The sequence below is a fragment of the Triturus cristatus genome, chromosome 4_2 (genome assembly GCF_964204655.1).
Source record: "Triturus cristatus chromosome 4_2, aTriCri1.1, whole genome shotgun sequence".
Classification (NCBI taxonomy): domain Eukaryota; kingdom Metazoa; phylum Chordata; class Amphibia; order Caudata; family Salamandridae; genus Triturus; species Triturus cristatus.
In genome coordinates, this window is record NC_140586.1 from 514,737,320 (window position 1) to 514,755,080 (window position 17,761).

General features: G+C 44.0%; 1 protein-coding gene across 2 annotated transcripts in view; it reads left to right on the forward strand.

Annotated features, from left to right (window-relative positions):
- LOC146834646 (calcium-activated chloride channel regulator 1-like) overlaps positions 1-17,761 on the forward strand; it is a 1,200,823-nt gene that overhangs the window by 1,060,500 nt on the left and 122,562 nt on the right. For both annotated transcript variants that reach the window (XM_085602117.1, XM_085602118.1), the window contains exon 11: positions 2,323-2,593. In XM_085602117.1, coding sequence (XP_085458243.1) covers positions 2,323-2,593 — 271 coding nt within the window. The remainder of the gene's footprint in view (positions 1-2,322; positions 2,594-17,761) is intronic.

Below are 17,761 nucleotides of genomic sequence, written 5' to 3' on the forward strand. Positions count from 1 at the left end.
TTCTCCCATCAATACCCAGACCAGGGTCCACTCCCACTGTAGGCTCCCAGCATTTCCACTCCCCCCAATGGTTGTAGGCTGTAGCTCCTTTTCTTCCTTATGTGCCTCCCTATATTGATAAGCACCCCTTTCTAGTATTGTTCCTGCACTTTTCAAGGCCGCCAGGGGCAGAAAAACAGCTAATCTCTGACACCCTGATTTATCAGCAGTCCAGAAATAGGTCAGTCAGAGCAGAAAACAGCAGGGAGAAAAGTCTAAAAAGGAGCCTCAGCACATGAGGCCATCTCTGCACAGTTTCACAGCATCACAAATAGAGGAGAAGAGACAAGGGACGTTGTCCACACCTAGTCACTGGGCTGTGAATATCCAAAGATGACTATCCAGCACACCAAATGGTAAAAAGGCAATAAGAGGCAAGAAAATGAGACTGGTGTCTGTTCAGCCTCGCACGAACAATGATTTAAAGAAAGCCAACCAAAAGTTGAAAGGAAGGTTAAGAGACATGGGCATTGGACACTGAAATATCAGCACAGAACAATGGCTGGTGCTTCAGTACTGCCAGGCATTAGAGCTTCACAAGTTGATTGTAAAAGAGGAAGAGAACAAGTTAAAGGTAGAGCAGATCCATGAAGATAGTGTACCACAATTACATAACCCAGAAGAAATAGAAATGAGCTAGTGAAGATGGCCAGAAGAAAGAGTAGAGCAAAAAAGGGTGAGAACTCACCAGTGCTGTTTAAAAGCGCCACCCCTAGATTGTCAGGAAGTAAGCTACTGCTTTCATGCACCTCTTCTGCTCACACATTCATGTGTGACATCATATCAACTTTAGTTGCACAGCATATTGAAACCAGTAAAAGGTCAAAGCTAGCTACCTGAGCGGAAAGTGAATGAACCTGTAACCCTTTATAAACTGCAGTGTTGAGAAGAAGTAGACAGGAATCACGCTTAATAAACACAATCAAAAACCGTCCTCCTGGGCACTCTAATCCCTTACAATGTACACCCCAGCAACCTAGGCCACATACCGGCCACTGGAAGACCAGATTCAACACAGCCACTCAACCAACCCACCTACTCACGTCACCTAAAATCACCACAGAGGAGACATGCCATTTAGGTAAAATTACTCTTCCTCCAGGATAACTGGCATCCACCACCATGTGCGTAAGACCCACTAGTCTCCTTACTGAGCAGGCCCCCATATGCCATGTCACTTCCCAACAACCAAAGTAAGTACTAGGATCCTCAGCTCCCCAAAGGTACAACAATCGACATTGGCAACAAGCTTGCCCCCAAATAGCTCCACTGGGTCCCATGGCCAAAGCACTGGGCACTGATCACAAGGCAGTCGCCCATGTCTGATGCTCAGACACGGTACACAGTATGGAAGACTCCTCACCCTATTAGAGAAAAAGTTTGTAGTGTTGTGACTCTATTGCATAGTTCTCATTGTTTCATTGTCTCTCATTCACACCAACACCACTTAAAATTAGTGACCTGTTTCCAGGAGAAGGATCAGGTCATAGGTGCAGTTGCTGCTCTCACTATTCTCAACCAGTGTTTTGTGCATAAGAGAACAGCAGCTATGCTCCAACAGCTCAAATAAGTATTTACTCCTGTGACTCACCTGGATGAAAGAATGGCTGCCTCCAGATGTCCTCTAGCTCTTGGTTCTTGGGTCACATCTACCTTGAGAGCTGCATTGATATGTACTGGACTTGAAGCACCCATAGGGGTTCAAATGTAATTTTACATCCCAGTGCTGGTGGCTGACATGAGCAATGGGGTACATAGAGTCAAGGAATAGTCCTGTCCCCCATCAGCACCCAGGATTCTTTCATACCGGCCCTGGTTCAAAACAAGACTGGCATTGCGGAAAGAATGTGCTGCAAGTGTCTCGCCTCTGACCCTCATCCCCAAGGGTACGTTTTACGTCTGGTACATAGGGGAACGCTGTGCATTTACACAATGTACATTTCTCTCTATATAATTTTTTGTGAATCTTCCCAAAAGTCTTTTCGTGAGAAGCACTTCCTCGAGCCTAATGGAGTCAGATTTTTCAGCACTCTACATCGTCAATGTAAACCAGTAAGTGGAACAAAGCATGGACTGGTCAGTGGCCACTTTAGAAGCTGCTTTTACTACCGGTTTGACTCAGTATATTATACCAATTTTCTAAATGTTCCAGTTATGTTACATTCATCTTATGATTGTTTGTTTGTGTTTCATAAGCTCACCCCCTTTAAATTAAATTATAATAATCTCTCAAAGCTGCAGTGTTAACGATAGTTAATGATAAATGTTTTTTTTTTTTTGCAGGCAGGGGATTGGACGTACAGTGTTTGTAATCCACAGAGTTCTCCTCAGGTTTTAAGTATGACGGTGACTTCTCGGGCAGCCAACAACAATATTCCTCCAGTGACGGTAAAGGCCCAAATGAATAAAGACTCAAACAACTTCCCACATCCAATGGTTGTGTATGCAGAAGTCAGTCAAGGGTATTTACCTGTACTTGGGGCAAATGTTACGGCCATTATTGAACCACAAACTGGATCACCAATAATATTGGAACTTCTCGACAATGGAGCAGGTAAAGTATTAGATACAAATACTTAATGATCAGTTTTGTTTTGTACGTATTTCTGTATCAGTGTGACTAAATAACATAACACCTCTCAAGAGAAAAATGAACAAATCTAAGCCATTTGTTCAATGGTTCCAAGAAGAACGAACCATTGAATGGCAATCCCTCATAGCTTTGGAGAACACTTAGAGAACTTTGCCCCCGTCTCTAATCTAGAAAGGCTAAAAACAGACAGTAGATTGTACAAAATAGGGGTACTTAATGCCAAAGCCTCACATTGACCCACCCAAAAAATGAACAAAACGCAGTTGTAAATGGATAAACGTGTCACAAATCCTCCCCTCTTTGTTACTTCTAAATACAAACAATTTGTGCAATTTGTATTAAAAATCACAAATCTATAGAGTTTCCTTTAGCCTGACCATCCAACCCTCTGAATATTCCCACATTAGCAGAACCCTTCAATGTATGTGTCAAAATTTTTTATGAAAATCACAAAGCTGACTATTCAAGACCCTAACCAATGTGACACCTTTTATCCATCTCACAAATCGTATTTCAGCATCTCTAGTTAAAGACATAAGCCATCACCTTCCACCCTTTTGTACTAATAAAAACTATCATTTTCCTATGATGAATTTGATTGTATGATGGCCTTAAAGAGATTAAAGCTATAACTCTGCCCCAAAAGCTCATTTAAATAAGATGACTTAATTAACATCAGTCCAGTATCTGGCCAACCATTCCTAGTGAAGTTGGGTGACTATAAATCCTAAACAATATAGCATTGACTACATCCTCTGTAGCAAATTCTAATCTTGGTTCTGACTAGTATTCTGTACTGAGGCAGCAGTGCTTTCATGTGATCAGTGACATCTAACATATACTCCACACTATAAATCCTTATCTACCCATTCTTGAATGTTCAATTTCTTTCAGGATCAATCACAATGTAGTTATCGATATCCTTTAAGAAAGCAAGGGCATTGATGGCAAAGGCTTATAATGCTGTACATCACAGCAAGTTCCTAACTTGGTGTATGTTATAACCTACTGTTAGATCTGGGGGTCTCTAGTTGGCAGAGGTAGGTACCTTTGACCAAATAGGGACCCTTGCTTCTAGTCAGGCTAAGGGGGATACACACTTTAGATAATCCATGCTCACCCCCTTGGTAGCTTGGCACGAGACGAGCAGACACGCTTATTCCAAAGGCAATGTGTAAAGTATTTGTGCCAACACTCACAGTAACACGTTGAAAACACCACAAATGGACACCACACCAGTTTAGAAAAATAAAATATCTTTATCTAAACTAAACAAGACCAAAACAGCAAACTGCAGGCCAATCCCAGACACGCAGCAAGGACAGTACTTCTTCAGCTGATCTTCTTTGGCAGGGATTTCTCTTGATCACAAAGTAGTCTAACTTTCAGGGGTTTCAGCTCTCATATTTATAACCCAAAGGTCATTGTTCTCTATGTGTGAGGGGTCCTGGACCCAGTCCAAACCAGTTCTGGGTGCACTCTGTCAGTGAACAACATCTTCCTTTGTCAGTGTGGGCAAGGGTCATCAGACGCACCACAAGAGGTGGAGCCAGCATTGTGGAAGGCAGACACAGCCCTATTAAGGCCCAGGTGCTACTCCTCCCACCACTCCAAATGCAGATAGGTCTATTCAGCCTAGTGCTGACTCACCCAGACTCCTGGAGCCACCCCAGCCCCTGTCACTCTCAAACTAGACAGTCAATCCACAAACAGGCAGAGGCACACAGAAAGGTTGAACAAGAAAACAGCCACTTTCTAAAAGTGCTATTTCCAAACATAGAATTTTAAAACCATCCCTCCTAAAAGATGTGTTATTAAATTCTGAGTTCAGGGATACCAGATTCCAATTTTCTATCTTGCTCCTATGGGACGATATGCAGGTAAACATGTTACACAGCATTTCCCATTCTGTCCTATGGGGCAAGATAGCCTTTCAATAGTAAAAAACTAAATTGGCAGCATTTCACTATCAGGATATGTTACCCACACTATTATATGTCCTACCTTTCACATACACTGCACCCTGCCCAGGGGGGTACCTTGGGCCTACCGTAGGGGTGTCCTATGTGTAAGAAAAAGGGAAGGCTCAGTCCTGGCAAGTGTGGACACTGGCCAGGTCAACATGGCAGTTAACAAACTGCACACAGGCACTCCGGTGGCAGGCCTGCGGGTGGCCCAATCAGTGCTGCAGGCCCACTAGTAGCATTTGAATCACCAGCCCTGGCACACTCAGTGCACTTTACTAGGGACCTACTGGTAAAAAACAAATATACCAATCATGGATAACCAATCACAATAACATTTTACACAGAGAGCATATGCACCTTAGCACTGATCAGCAGTGGTAAAGTGCCCAGAGTCCTATAACCAACAACCACAGGTCAGGAACAACAAAGGAGGAAGAAGCAAACGTTTGGGGATAGCACTGCAAAAAGAACCATTTCCATCACCTACCAACCTACCAACTATATTGTTCTCTAGATAATAATCTACCCTTCTCCCCCTTGTAGTATCTCCACTTTACCAACCTTCTACTCTTCATGGAGTATATTTTGCTCTTCCTTGTGATTAATCTTATAAGCACAGACCAATAGCCAACCTCTTAACACAGCCTTATCCTACAAGATGTCACACACTATGGATGCTACAAATATTTATAATCCTTGTTCCATGTCTCTCTGTCTGAATATCCATCCATTTGATACATTGACAAAATACACAAACACCAAACAGTTCTGTGACTTTGTACAGATATCCAGCTATATTAGTATAACCATTTCAAAGAACTATGTAGGGGAACACACTGATTTATATGTTTCTTCACAGACAAATGATTTATAGCAAAAGACCATAAAACAAAAATGTTCTCTGTGTCCAAGCTCTATAGTATTATTGGCACCCCTGATGATGTAGCCATGCTGGTTAGATCAATTATGGTATGAATATTTATATTACCATAACTCTCTTTTATGAACCCCACTTTTACTACTTTATTTAAATCTTACATAGGTTTCTCTAAACATAGCCAAAAGGTAGAGGAGAGCTGTACATGGTCAATAGCAAGCTTAAAGTCGGTGAGTAATAGGGAAGGAGGTTGAGTTGTGGAGGATTAATGAACTGTTATGCAGAGTTCCTTAAAGAGGTGAGACTTTCTTTCTTTCGAAAACTAGAGCAGTATTGGACCGGTTGTAATGGATACGGGGATGTTGTTTCAGATCCTGGATGAATAAATGGAAAAGGCCTGTTGTCTTGTTTTTTCTTTTTTCACTGTCACATTAATTTTTCCCTGAACATATTTTATGAGGAAACTGTACTCTTGCAACTAGAAAGTCAATTTGGCAATAAGATCTGTGGCATTCCACCCTACTCCCGAGGATTATATCCTCACTAAGGGTTTTTGATCAGTGTGCAGGATAAAATGGCGACCCCAGATATAATTTCTGAAATGTTCTATGGCACAAACTCAAGTCAAAACCTCCTTGTATATAACCATATGCCTCCTCTCTGTGGGATTCAATGTCCACAATGTAAATGCCACATTCCACTCATCTTTCACCAACTTTTGCAATAAGACTGTACCAACTCCATACACACTAGCATTCACTAAGACCACATAATTCTTCCCAACATTTTTTTTTAAAGCGAGCACCTGCACAATATCCAATTTTATATGTGTAGTAAATTGTGCACCTAGTTGAGGGGAGTAAAATCCTACTCAGACAGCAACCACATTTTGTTTCAAGGTAAAACACAAGCAAACCCCAAATTAACTGTTCTTAAACCTCTGGTAGCGTTGAACAAAGCAGTCAGGCCCAACTTAGAGGAAATATGTAAAGTATTTATGCAGCACTTAAACTGTAATGAAGTAAAAATTACAACACCAGGAAGATCACACCCATTTTGAAAAATAGAGTAAAACTTAATGGATTATTTTACACCAAAACAACAAAAATGCAATTAGTGAACCCAGAGATATGCAATTTTAAAGGCTTATGTAAAAATAGTGCTAAAACCGGGGAAAAGCCACAAGTTCAGGCCGTCCGTGATGGAGCATGGGCCGGATACAGGGACCAAGTTTGTCATGCTGAGAAATGTACCCTAAATCCTAGTTGTGGAGTGCTGTGCCATGCAGCAAACGTCCCAAGGAGCGAAGCGCGGTTCACACCGCGGATTTGTCACAAAGCGGCACTTTCGATAAACTGCAAGGGCTGCAAAGTTGGCTTGCGTCAAGGCTTGGTTGCACTGTGTCAGTTCCACTGAGGCGATGTGAAGAGCTGCATTAGGTTTGCATCATGCTGAGTTGGTACTGTTAGAGAGCACAGGTAGGTGGGCTGGGCACCTAGGACTTTAGGGGCACCACTTGGAGGGGTAGGACTCTCAGCAAGCAAGGTCCAGGTGCCATGGTCAAGACGGTTGGAGCCTTTTCTGCCCCTCAGGCTTTGATCAAGAGGCCAGCCAACTAGCCCTTGGAGTTCCTTTGGTGGGCCTGTGTTCAAGATGCAGGTCCAGTCCTGCTCACTCAGGCAGCAGGGCAGCATGGCTGCAGGGTAGTTTTACTTGCAGCAGAGCCGCACAGCAGTTCTTTTTCTGAGTCTTCCACCGGTCCAGAAGTGTACTGAAGAGTTAGGTCGGAGAGACCACTATTTATATCTGTTGCCTAATTTGAAGTAGGAGGCACTTCTATAGTCCTGCCCCTACGGAGGTGTCTGGAATTTCCTGCCTTAGCTTGTCGGGGTAATAAGGATAGACAAGGGTACACCGATATGTGAACCTGGGGTGGATAAATGTTTAGAAAAACAATGGTTCTGGTGCGGCCAAAAGGTCCAGAGAAAACACTTTGCCTATAAGGGACACTATACTCAAATTGTAATAAACAACTACTATCATAGGGAGCGGTGAATAATATATGAAGGGACATGTAGGTTCCCTTTGATTTAATGCACTCCGCCTTCCTAGATGTCAATGCCTCTTCTCCTTATTATAATAGTTTATTGGCATACAGTGCAGTCATGAGAGCAGACCAGTAATTCAGCTTTTCGTCTTCAGACCAAGACATATGGCCCTGATGAGGGAGTAAGTACCACCACTACTTTACCATTATTCAACTCCTCAGGCCACGCTTCAAGATGATTAACAGCTTCATTCCTTTCTCTAGTTAACAGGCAGCATACTTCTTCTCTTACATGGCAGCACTAACCAGCTGCATCAAGTTGCTCAATTGGAGAAATTCCTTCAGCAGCCTGTCCTCTTCATTGGGCCGATTAAGCACCCCGTAAGTGTCGCTTTCAGTCGCATATTAACAATTGCTCCGTAATTGTTCAGTGCCCTACTCACACCATGCCCCTTCATTAACAGTACTTCTAGGACACCTATACGGACAAGCCCCGCGTTCCACGAGCCAACCGTCAGAGATTCCTGCCCCCGTGGCGTTTTCCCTCTGCAATCTCACATTGCTCCTTCATAGCTATTCCACCAGCTCCACCCAGTCCAAGTGAGTTCTGTTTACTCCTTGTTGCATCACTTCTGCGACGGGCACTTTAGTGAGTCACGATAATCACAGTACCTTTGGCTCTTGCCATTCAATTTCTCCTCTTGTTTCACTCTTTTTGTGCGCCTCTAACCATCTTCTGAATAACTATGCGCACTACTTGGTTAAAATCAATTTTTTGGTTAAAATCTATTTTATGTTAATTCATTTATTGAGTTTCCTTAATTATTTCTTCAAGACTGCTGAATAATTCATGCTCCCTATTTAATTAATAAGCATGTCGACCATGCTTAATCGCTCATTGGGAGCACTGTTTTCACGTTATTAAGCGATACTATATAATACTTTATATATAAGTAACTAGGGACTTTAATATAATACATATTTAATATCTTTTTTAGATTCAGCGTGCTCACAATTGTTATGTCCTGAAGATGATCTCTATTAACTGAGATCGAAACGCCATTGACCTCCTACAGCAGGAACTCCTTACAATCTGTAAAACTCTTTATAAGGAGTTCCATTACATGTTGTCAATGCGATGTCTATGTTTTAAAGTCACACTCACTTTTCATGTCACGCCTATTGTCACTTATCTATGTGAGCACTTGAATATATTTTTTCATATAATAAATAACAGATGTTATTTTGATCTACATGTCCCTGCATATATTATTCACCGCTCCCTAAGATATTAGTTGTCTACTTCATTTTGAGTACAGTGTCCCTGAGTGGGACAGTGTTTTCTCTGGACCTTTTGGCCACACCAGAACCATGAGCTTGTCAGGGGGCACAAAAGACTAGTGTGATGTTGGACTAGGGGCTGTTTTGGGCCTATCCTAGGGGTGAACTATATGTATTCAAAAAGAAGGTTTCAGCCTGGGAAATGGTTTATTTTGCAAGGTCAAAATGACAGCTTACAACTGCACACATATGCTGTAATGGCAGGCCTGAGAAATGTTTAAAGGGTTACTTAAGTGGGTAGCGCAATAAGTGCTGGAGGCCTACTACTAGCATTTAATTTATAGGAGCTGGGTACATATAGTACCACTTTACTAGGGACTTAGGTAAATTAAATGCTGGTTTGAGCCAATTTCACCATGTTTAAAGGAGAGAGCACAAGTACTTTAACACTGGTTAGTAGAGGTGAAGTGTGAAGAGTCCTAAAGCCAACAGAAATTCAGACATCCAAAACAGGAGGGGCAAAGCAAAGGTTTTGGGGGAAAAGCATTCTAACGATGAAAGGTCTACCAAACTGTTTGAAAGCTTTCTGGTGAACTTCCATCCAACAAAACTCAACATTATTTTTCAATACCACCCTCATTGTCTCCATCTTTTCTGCAAACTTATGTACTGTGGTATTCACACAGCCCTGCAAGAGAAAGTAACCTCTTGTCACTGTCTGAAAAAGGAGCTTTTAGAATCTTCTCCACCAAAAACACCTTAGGTACCGCACCATTTGTTGATAATATGTGTCCCAAATAGTCCACTTTGTCTCAAAACAATTGACACTTGTCTCCTCTTGAGGTCAACCGATTTTCCTTTAACGTTATGTAGACTCCCTTCATATGCTCCCTGCAACCTTTTCATTTTATGAGAAAATCAGAATATATCCTGCAAACATTTAAAAAGAAATGTCTCATCCCAGAAAATGTAAAATAATACCCTTTGCAAAACAAAAGCATTCTTCTCAATTTATACTGCATCAGTTCTAGTGAGGAACACAGTAATATGCCTGGAATCATCTGGGGATAACATGATTTAATAATAAGTTAAATCCAAATGTTGAAAATATTGTGCGCTCTCCAACCTGACCACCAATTTGTTTATGTTGGTTAGAGGGTTTCAGCTAATAATGATGTGATGTAATGTCAACACAGAGCTCCAGCTTGTTGTCTGATTTCCTGGCCGAAACTACAGGTGATACTCATTCTGGAGAGTCTACTTCTTTTATAAGTCCATCCTTCAGCACTCTCTCCAAATCTTCCTTCTATTGACTCTTCACACCAAATGCTGCACCTCCCAATTTGTGTTTCACATGAATGGTGTCCTTTTTCAGTGTACCTCTTTGCATCTTTTCAGTAAACACAGTTCCCTAAAAATACTTCAGAGAACTGCTCCCCTACTCACATATCACTACCTGCATCTTTTACTACAAGCACTTGTTCCTTAATCCTAGGGTTTAGAAATATGCCCAACTTTCAATGATATTTACATCTAAGCATATTCACGCCTTCCTCTGCCATGTATACGTTGATGGCAGTACATTTGTTTTAAATGACAAATTCACCATGCAAAAACAAACCACTTGAATTGCGCTGCCATCAAATGATTTTTCCACAATGTTGAACTGCTGCAATTCATCCACTCCTGTCAATCCATCAAAAACTCCCCAGACTAACCTGTTAAAAACACCTGTATGGCTCCACATAGAATCCTCCATCTGTCCCCCCTTTTCACTCTTGTCTACACTGATGATGACAAACTATCCTTATAGCCAGTCCCGAACAATCTTCAAAGACACTATATCTGCCATGCGATGCAGCACTGGCAACCAATATTTGTAAGTCAGCTCTAACAACACTATGGCACAATAAGAAACTATACATTCCTAACTCCCTAATAATCAGTCTGATGTGGGCAGCTAAAGGATTTTTAACAATATCAGACCTCTACACTAATTGCAAACCACTCTCCTTCGCCTTCCTACAGCAGAAGCATGATCTCTCCAACATACATTTATAGGATTTCCTCCAAATTAAAGGCAAGATATCCAAGCTTAGTCCCACTCTTAATTCGCCCATACTACAGAAACTCAGAGTGATACTTTCGAGTGGCTGTGTTGCTTAAAAATATTACAAAGTACTTACCACTACTCAAATGCTGAGTCACCCACCTTTGGTACAGAAATGGGCTCCCTATTTCTCTGCTAAAGACCTTGCTCTCCCGAGCGAGGACACTTGGGCAAAACCAGGGTCACACCATCTTCAGGACAAATGATTTCCTCCCTGACCCACACCAAATTCTTCGCTGCACACTTCATGTATTGGACCCGTGCAACATTGTTCAGCTCAAAGACGCAAACATGTGCTGGACATGTGAATTGTCACCCGGTGACGAAGAGAAAATGTTCTTCTCTTGTCCCCATCTGCACTTCTACTGGTGAGATGTTTCCCTCTAGCTACAAAAAATATTTCAAACAACCAATTCATTGTCCTTCCCACTTATTTTACTAGGACAACATTTTGCTGATCCCCCAATTGATCACCCTGACACAGATCTTTTCCTCCTTGACCTCTTGATCACAATCACCATCAAAGTAATACAGATTGTTTGGAACTCTAGTAACAATGTATCATATCGTACTGTGTGGGCCTGGGTTACCTACCTGAGAATACCCTCATAAGCCAATCTAGTAACAAAGGTTACCCTCCCAATGTATTTGGGAGATGCTAGCTTGATTCCACAGGCATGGAGAGCATGGGACCAACAAATGGGTATACCCGCCCCACTCGGGGTGACAAATGCAAAAAGAACAGTTAATGGACAGAATGCTGAACAATGTCAAACATTTACCACAGTACAGAGATCAGAGCCTAAATCCATTGTTATTTGTTCCCCATGCCACTCCAGTTTATACCCAGCCATAAGCAAATCAGTCTTGACCCTGTTCCTCATGGGAACAGTCCAACCCGAACTGCCAAGGTTCTCCCTGGACCTGAAACAATCATCCTGGGACCGGTTTCGGCACATCACCCATCATCTGCCAGGCTAGCTTGACTCCAGTGACATGGAGAACATGAGACTAGGGGTGGGCGGAATTTGCGGAATTAACCTTCGCAAATTATCGCGAGAATGTTTAAAATTATCGCAAACAAGCAGAAATATCGCAAAGATGCGGAAGTTTTTTTCCGGCATGTTCGCGAGATTTTCTGCATGGTTGCGGGTCGCCAACTTACCCATGTGGTTGCTTGCGGGCGCGGCCATCTTGTTTTGAGTTGTTCTCGCGGTGCATGATCGCGAGAAGAAAGACGTGATCGCGCGACGCATGACGTCATTGCGGGCGCGAACTGTCGCGAGACAGCGCAAATGGCTAAAAACAATACAACATCTCATGGAGAACGCGACCGGATCAAGAAAACTTGTCGGCGAACGCAGGGATTCAGGTAAGGCGATCGCGCGCGCGCGAGAATGTATCATTTTACAGCGCGAGCAAGAAACAAATTATCGCCAAGCTGCGGAAACCGGAATTTTTGACATTTTCGCGCTCTCCGCGGAACGCAAAAATGTCAAATTATCGCAATTTCCGCGAACGGAACGAAATTTTTGCCCAGGCCTACATGAGACCCACGTCTGGGCATACCCATCCCACTTGGGGTGACAAATGCAAAAATAATAATTGATGGACAGAATGCTGAACAATATAAAACATTCACCCCACTACAGAGATCTGAGCCTAAATCCATTGTTTTTTTGCTCCCCATGCCATTCCAGTATAAACCCATCCATTAACAAATAAGCCTTGATCTTGCTCCCTATGGGAACAGTCCAGCCCAAACTGCCAGGCCATCCCTCGATCGGAAACAAGTATCCTGGGACCAATTTTGGGGAATCAACCCTCATCAGCCAGGCTAGCTTGACTCAAGTAACATGAAGAGCACGGGTCCCAAGTCTGGACATACCCGTCCCACTCCGGGGGAAAAGTGCAAAAAGAGCAATTGATGGACAGAATGCTGAACAATGTCAAACATTCTCCCCAGTACAAAGACCTGGGCCTAAATCCATTGTTGTTTTGCTGCCGTGAATTTAAAGTTTGAACCCAGCCATAAGCAAATCAGTCTTGACCCTGCTCCCCATGGGAACAGTCCAGCTCGAACTTCCAGGCCAGGTCCTCCCTGGACCAGAAACAAGCATCCTGGGACTGGTTTCGGGGTATCACCCATCAGCAGCCAGGCTAGCTTGAATCTGGTGGCATAGAGAGCACGGGACCCACATCTGGACATATCCATCCTACTCAGGGTGACAAATGCAAAAAGAACAATTGATGGACAGAATGCTGAACAATGTCAAACATTCAAATCCATCGTAAGGGTGGTTATGTGATTCCACTTATGCTACCCTGGCATTTTGGTGAAGTGCAGCCCAGGAAAAGCAGTTCTTACCTCTGCATGCACCAACGCTGGCACCCTGTAACTAAGACACAGTGAAGGACCTAAAGTCATCCAAAATAGTCACGGTGTTCTGCCACAGGACAATGCCACTGCACACAGCCGAATTCCACAGCTGTGTCCCTTGTAAGAGGATGCCTTAAAAGTGGCTGTACACTGCAGACTCCACCCATAGCGCATCAAGTGCTCTGGAGATACTGGACAGAAATCCACTCTCAAAGAGAAAAGCTGCACAATGTCAATGGAAAGAGGATCACAGGTCCTTCAGAAAGAATATGCAAACACCTGTGCTGGGACCAAGGTTGTTAGGCACAACTGTCACTTATCTCCATATTTAATAACAATGTTGACTCGCAGCAGGTAGGAGGAAGTGACTTTATCCCAATATAGTGTCAAGTGAGAGCTCAATATGTTGACTTAGAAAACAAACAAAGGATCAGTATGGCTTGCTCGACCTAGGTGCCTTATTGGACATACTTCAAGAAGTAGGTGAAAGATTTTAGTGAATATGTACTGGAAATGCATCACTTACCCTTAGAAATGAAACCGGTTTTGCTTACTACAAATCACTGGACACACTCCTGTTTCAATCCCCTGTGTGGGCACAAACATGAGTTTGCACCAAAACAGAATTAAAGGCCCATTTGTAATTAGGGCCTAAATGGTCATATTACCCAAGTTCCTATTCACTCATTATTATACCATAGCTCAAATTATTAGGACAATTTTGTTCCACACGTGGATTGAAATCAATGTGTTCTATGCCCTGCTTACCATGTTCTGATTGTAATAAGGTTTACATTCAATTCCAAAACAATAAAATAAAGAGTATTTTGGCATAAATAGACATTAATGACAAGATAGAACTAAATAGATAAGAGAGATCTTCAAACTGAGTCACTCTAACCATGGAACTCTAGTTTGAGTTTGAAAGGAGAGCATATATGTGAGAGGTATTGTATTTAGAAAATCATTGTAAAACAGTTTGTTTTGTGGTATAGTTTTCTTTAGATGTGACTCATGATACTGTTGCAGTTTCTTGAGAGGAGAATGTAGTCAAGTGTGGCACTAAACACAAGACCCTGACAGCCTTTCAAGGGTTATCAGACTCCTGCTTGACCTCACAGGATTTACTTCGGCCCATTTGTAGCTTGCCACCTGAAACTGGCCAAACGATCTTCCCACACGGGGAATCTTGGTCATGGTGAACAAAAGGAAAGAAAGAATAGCAGTATTTTCAAGTTTCTGAAAATATTGCCATTCTTTCTTGGGTCAGTGAGAATACTGGAACCCTGAACCGACTAAAGAAGCCTGCATGTATCCTCAAGCCTGGCCAACCAGATTTCATAAGCTGTCCAATTTGGTGGGGCTCAGCCAATGATTAGGGCATGGCAGGATGGTGGACTATAGGAGCCCTTCCTCAGTTTGTTCCAAACAGTTTATGTATCTATGTGTATTGGATGAGACAGAAGTAGTAGAGCTAAGATCACTCAAGCAGGTGATCAACCCACTCATAAGACATTGTAACCCTCTGCAGTAAAAAGTCTGGGGCAAAGAAGATAATGTTTTATGCAGGTTCTCAGGTTAACATTTGACTAGGTAAGTCTCACCCAAAGAACTCCAGCATCTTGTACTCCAACACAGAAACATGGAAACCAAAATGAATTCACTGCTGAACCAAACCAAACATGCGTAGAAGCTCTTGACTCATCACGTGTCATTACGCAGTGCTCAATTATTTTGCTCAGATGGAGAAAAGATACCAGCAAAGGTACGCTTGCAGAATCTTTAAATAAGGGAGGTTGCTAGGCAGCTCCCCCCTGAAGCAGACAGGTAAAGGGCCAGCTTCTTCAGCTACTGTTTCTGCTGCCACCACGGTCAGTCCCACAAAGACAAGTCACTCACAAAAGGATAGCAGCACATTGCCCCTTCCAAATCTGGGGTCTCAAACCAAGTAACTGAGGAGACTACTTAGTGAGCTTGCATGGTTGGCATGCTCTACAAGATATAAAATGTAAAATTTACACTGAGATTTTACCACTCAAGCTACGGCATGGGTGCGATCTCCCCGGAGACATGCAGGGACATATTTACAGTAGAAGTGGCGGAGCGCGGCTTTAGCCTCCTTGGCTTAAATCCACCCAATTCGAAATGGGGGTCTCTAGTTGGCAAGAGTTTGCACCTTTGTCCAAGTATGGACCCTTCTTCCTAGTCAGAATAAGGGAGTTACACTCCTAAAATAACCCCTACTCACCCCCTTGGTAGCTTGGCACAAGCAGTCAGGCTTATCTTAGAGGCAGTATGTAAAGCATTTGCACATAACCAACTGTGATACAGTGTACGCACTACAAAAGGACACCACACCAGTTTAGAGAAATATCCAATATTTTTATATACTCGAAACAAGACCAAAAACGATAAAAATCCACAATACAGTACTTAGAAATCTTCAGTTATCACAATAACCTTGAAAAACAGTTCCTTGAAGTCAATAGCTCCCTCTGGGGCTATCATGGTGTCGTGAACAAACAAATCCAAACAGTTTTGGCTAACCGCGGCGTTGCGGGCCAGCTACGGTGTCCGGAACACCCGCAAAACAGTACCTTTAGAAGTGCAGGGTGCCGATGACCTCTCGTTGAGCTTCCGAAAGCACGGCGTCCGCAGGCCTTGGTTCCGGAGGTCGGTGCAGGAGTCGTCGGGCCCTTGAAGTAACACGCGTTGCAGATTGAACTCCTTACGGTTGAAGTCAGGAGCGCTGGAGTCAGCAGGCATTGGGTTCTGTGGTGCGAAGTGCAGCCATGCAGCGTGTGATGCCCTCAGGTCGCGGTGCCAGCAGCGGCTTGGTGGCGGTGCAGATGGTGTCGGTGAGACCAGGGTCCTGGTACGAAGTGATGCGGTGCTCATCTTGTTGGCAGGTCACAGTGCAGGCAGCGGCGGCGTCGTTGCTGAAGCGCTGTCGTCGGCTGATGAGCTGGAGTCGCTGGCACCGGCATCGGTAGGCCAAGGCTGCAGTGCGGGATGAGGGCGGTGTGTCTTGTAACTTTACGAGCGGTGCCCTAGAACCATTGTGCAAGCAACTGCGTAGATTTTGACGTGGAGAGGCGTCGTCGGGAGATACCAAGGCGTGGTCGTGAAGCGAGGCGGTGCAGAGTGCGGTGCCCAAAGGTCGCAGTGCGAGCAGTGGCTCGGTGGCGGCATCAGCAGGCATCGTCGGTGAGACCAGGGTCACAGTGTGGCATTGTGGCGGTGCCCTCTGCGGTGCCTTCAGGACACGGAGTTGGCAGTGGCTTCATAGATGTTGTCAGGTTGCGTTTTCTTCTATTGCAGCACAACACACACAGTCCCCAGTGCTGAGGGCAGAAGAACTTGAAGTTTTCACTGTTCCTGAGACTTCTGAACAGGGGGCAAGCTCTACCTCAAGCCCTTGGAGATACTCAAAGAAAATAAGTTGCAGAAAGTTCTATTACTGCCCAAGACAGAAGCAGCCACCGCAGGCCAACACATCAAAGCACACAGCAAAGTGGTAGTTCCTCCTCATAACTTCTCTAGCTCTTCTTCTTGGCAGTCTTCTTGGTCCAAAAGAGTTCTAAAGTTCTGGGGTCTGGACCCCAATATTTATACTCCATTTCCTTTGTCCTCTCAGGCAGAGAGTGTCTGTGCCCAGCCAGAACCAGTTCTGCCCTCTCTGGTGTGGCTTCCTGGTAGGAGGTGGAGACTGCATTGTCAGAGGCAGACCAGGCCCATTCAGGTGAAAGGAAATCTCCCCCCCACACTAAATGCAGCCCATGTCTATTCAGCCCATTCCTGACCCACCTAGACTAACTAGAGCCACGGCTCCTCCTCAGCCCCTGTCATCCAAAACCCACACAATCAATCCACAACCCCAGCAGAGGCCTACTGGGTGGCTGAGCAAGGAAATACCTACCTTCTAAAAGTGGTATTGTCAAACACAGAGGGGCAGATTTATGTTGCACTTGCGGCACTTTTGCGCCGCCGTTGCGTCACTTTTGTGACGCAGCAGCGGCGCAAATCCTGCGCCATGGTGCGGGGCATTTACAAACTTGACGCATCTCCCAGATGCGTTACGTTGTAAAGCCCTGCGCCACATGTAGGCATTCCAGGGCAGGTGGGGGCGTTCCGGCGCAGGAACGCCTCCTAAAAGTGGCTGAGTGAAATCTACAAGATTTCACTCAGTCACTTTTAGGCCCATGTTGCGTCAAAACCCTGTGCCTGCTTGAAGCAGGCGTAAGGATTGACGCAGCATTGTACAGATAGGGCCCCCCAGATCATTGCTGGAGCTGCGTCGCGCTTGCGACGCAACTCCAGCAATGCGCCACTTTTCGGCACAGATGCGTCACGCATCTGTGACGTTTTTGCCCCATGGTGCGCCGCATTATAAATGCGGCGCATCCATGGTGGCGCAGCTGTGGCGCATAATAACTGGCGCATCCCTCCTGATATGCATCGATGCGC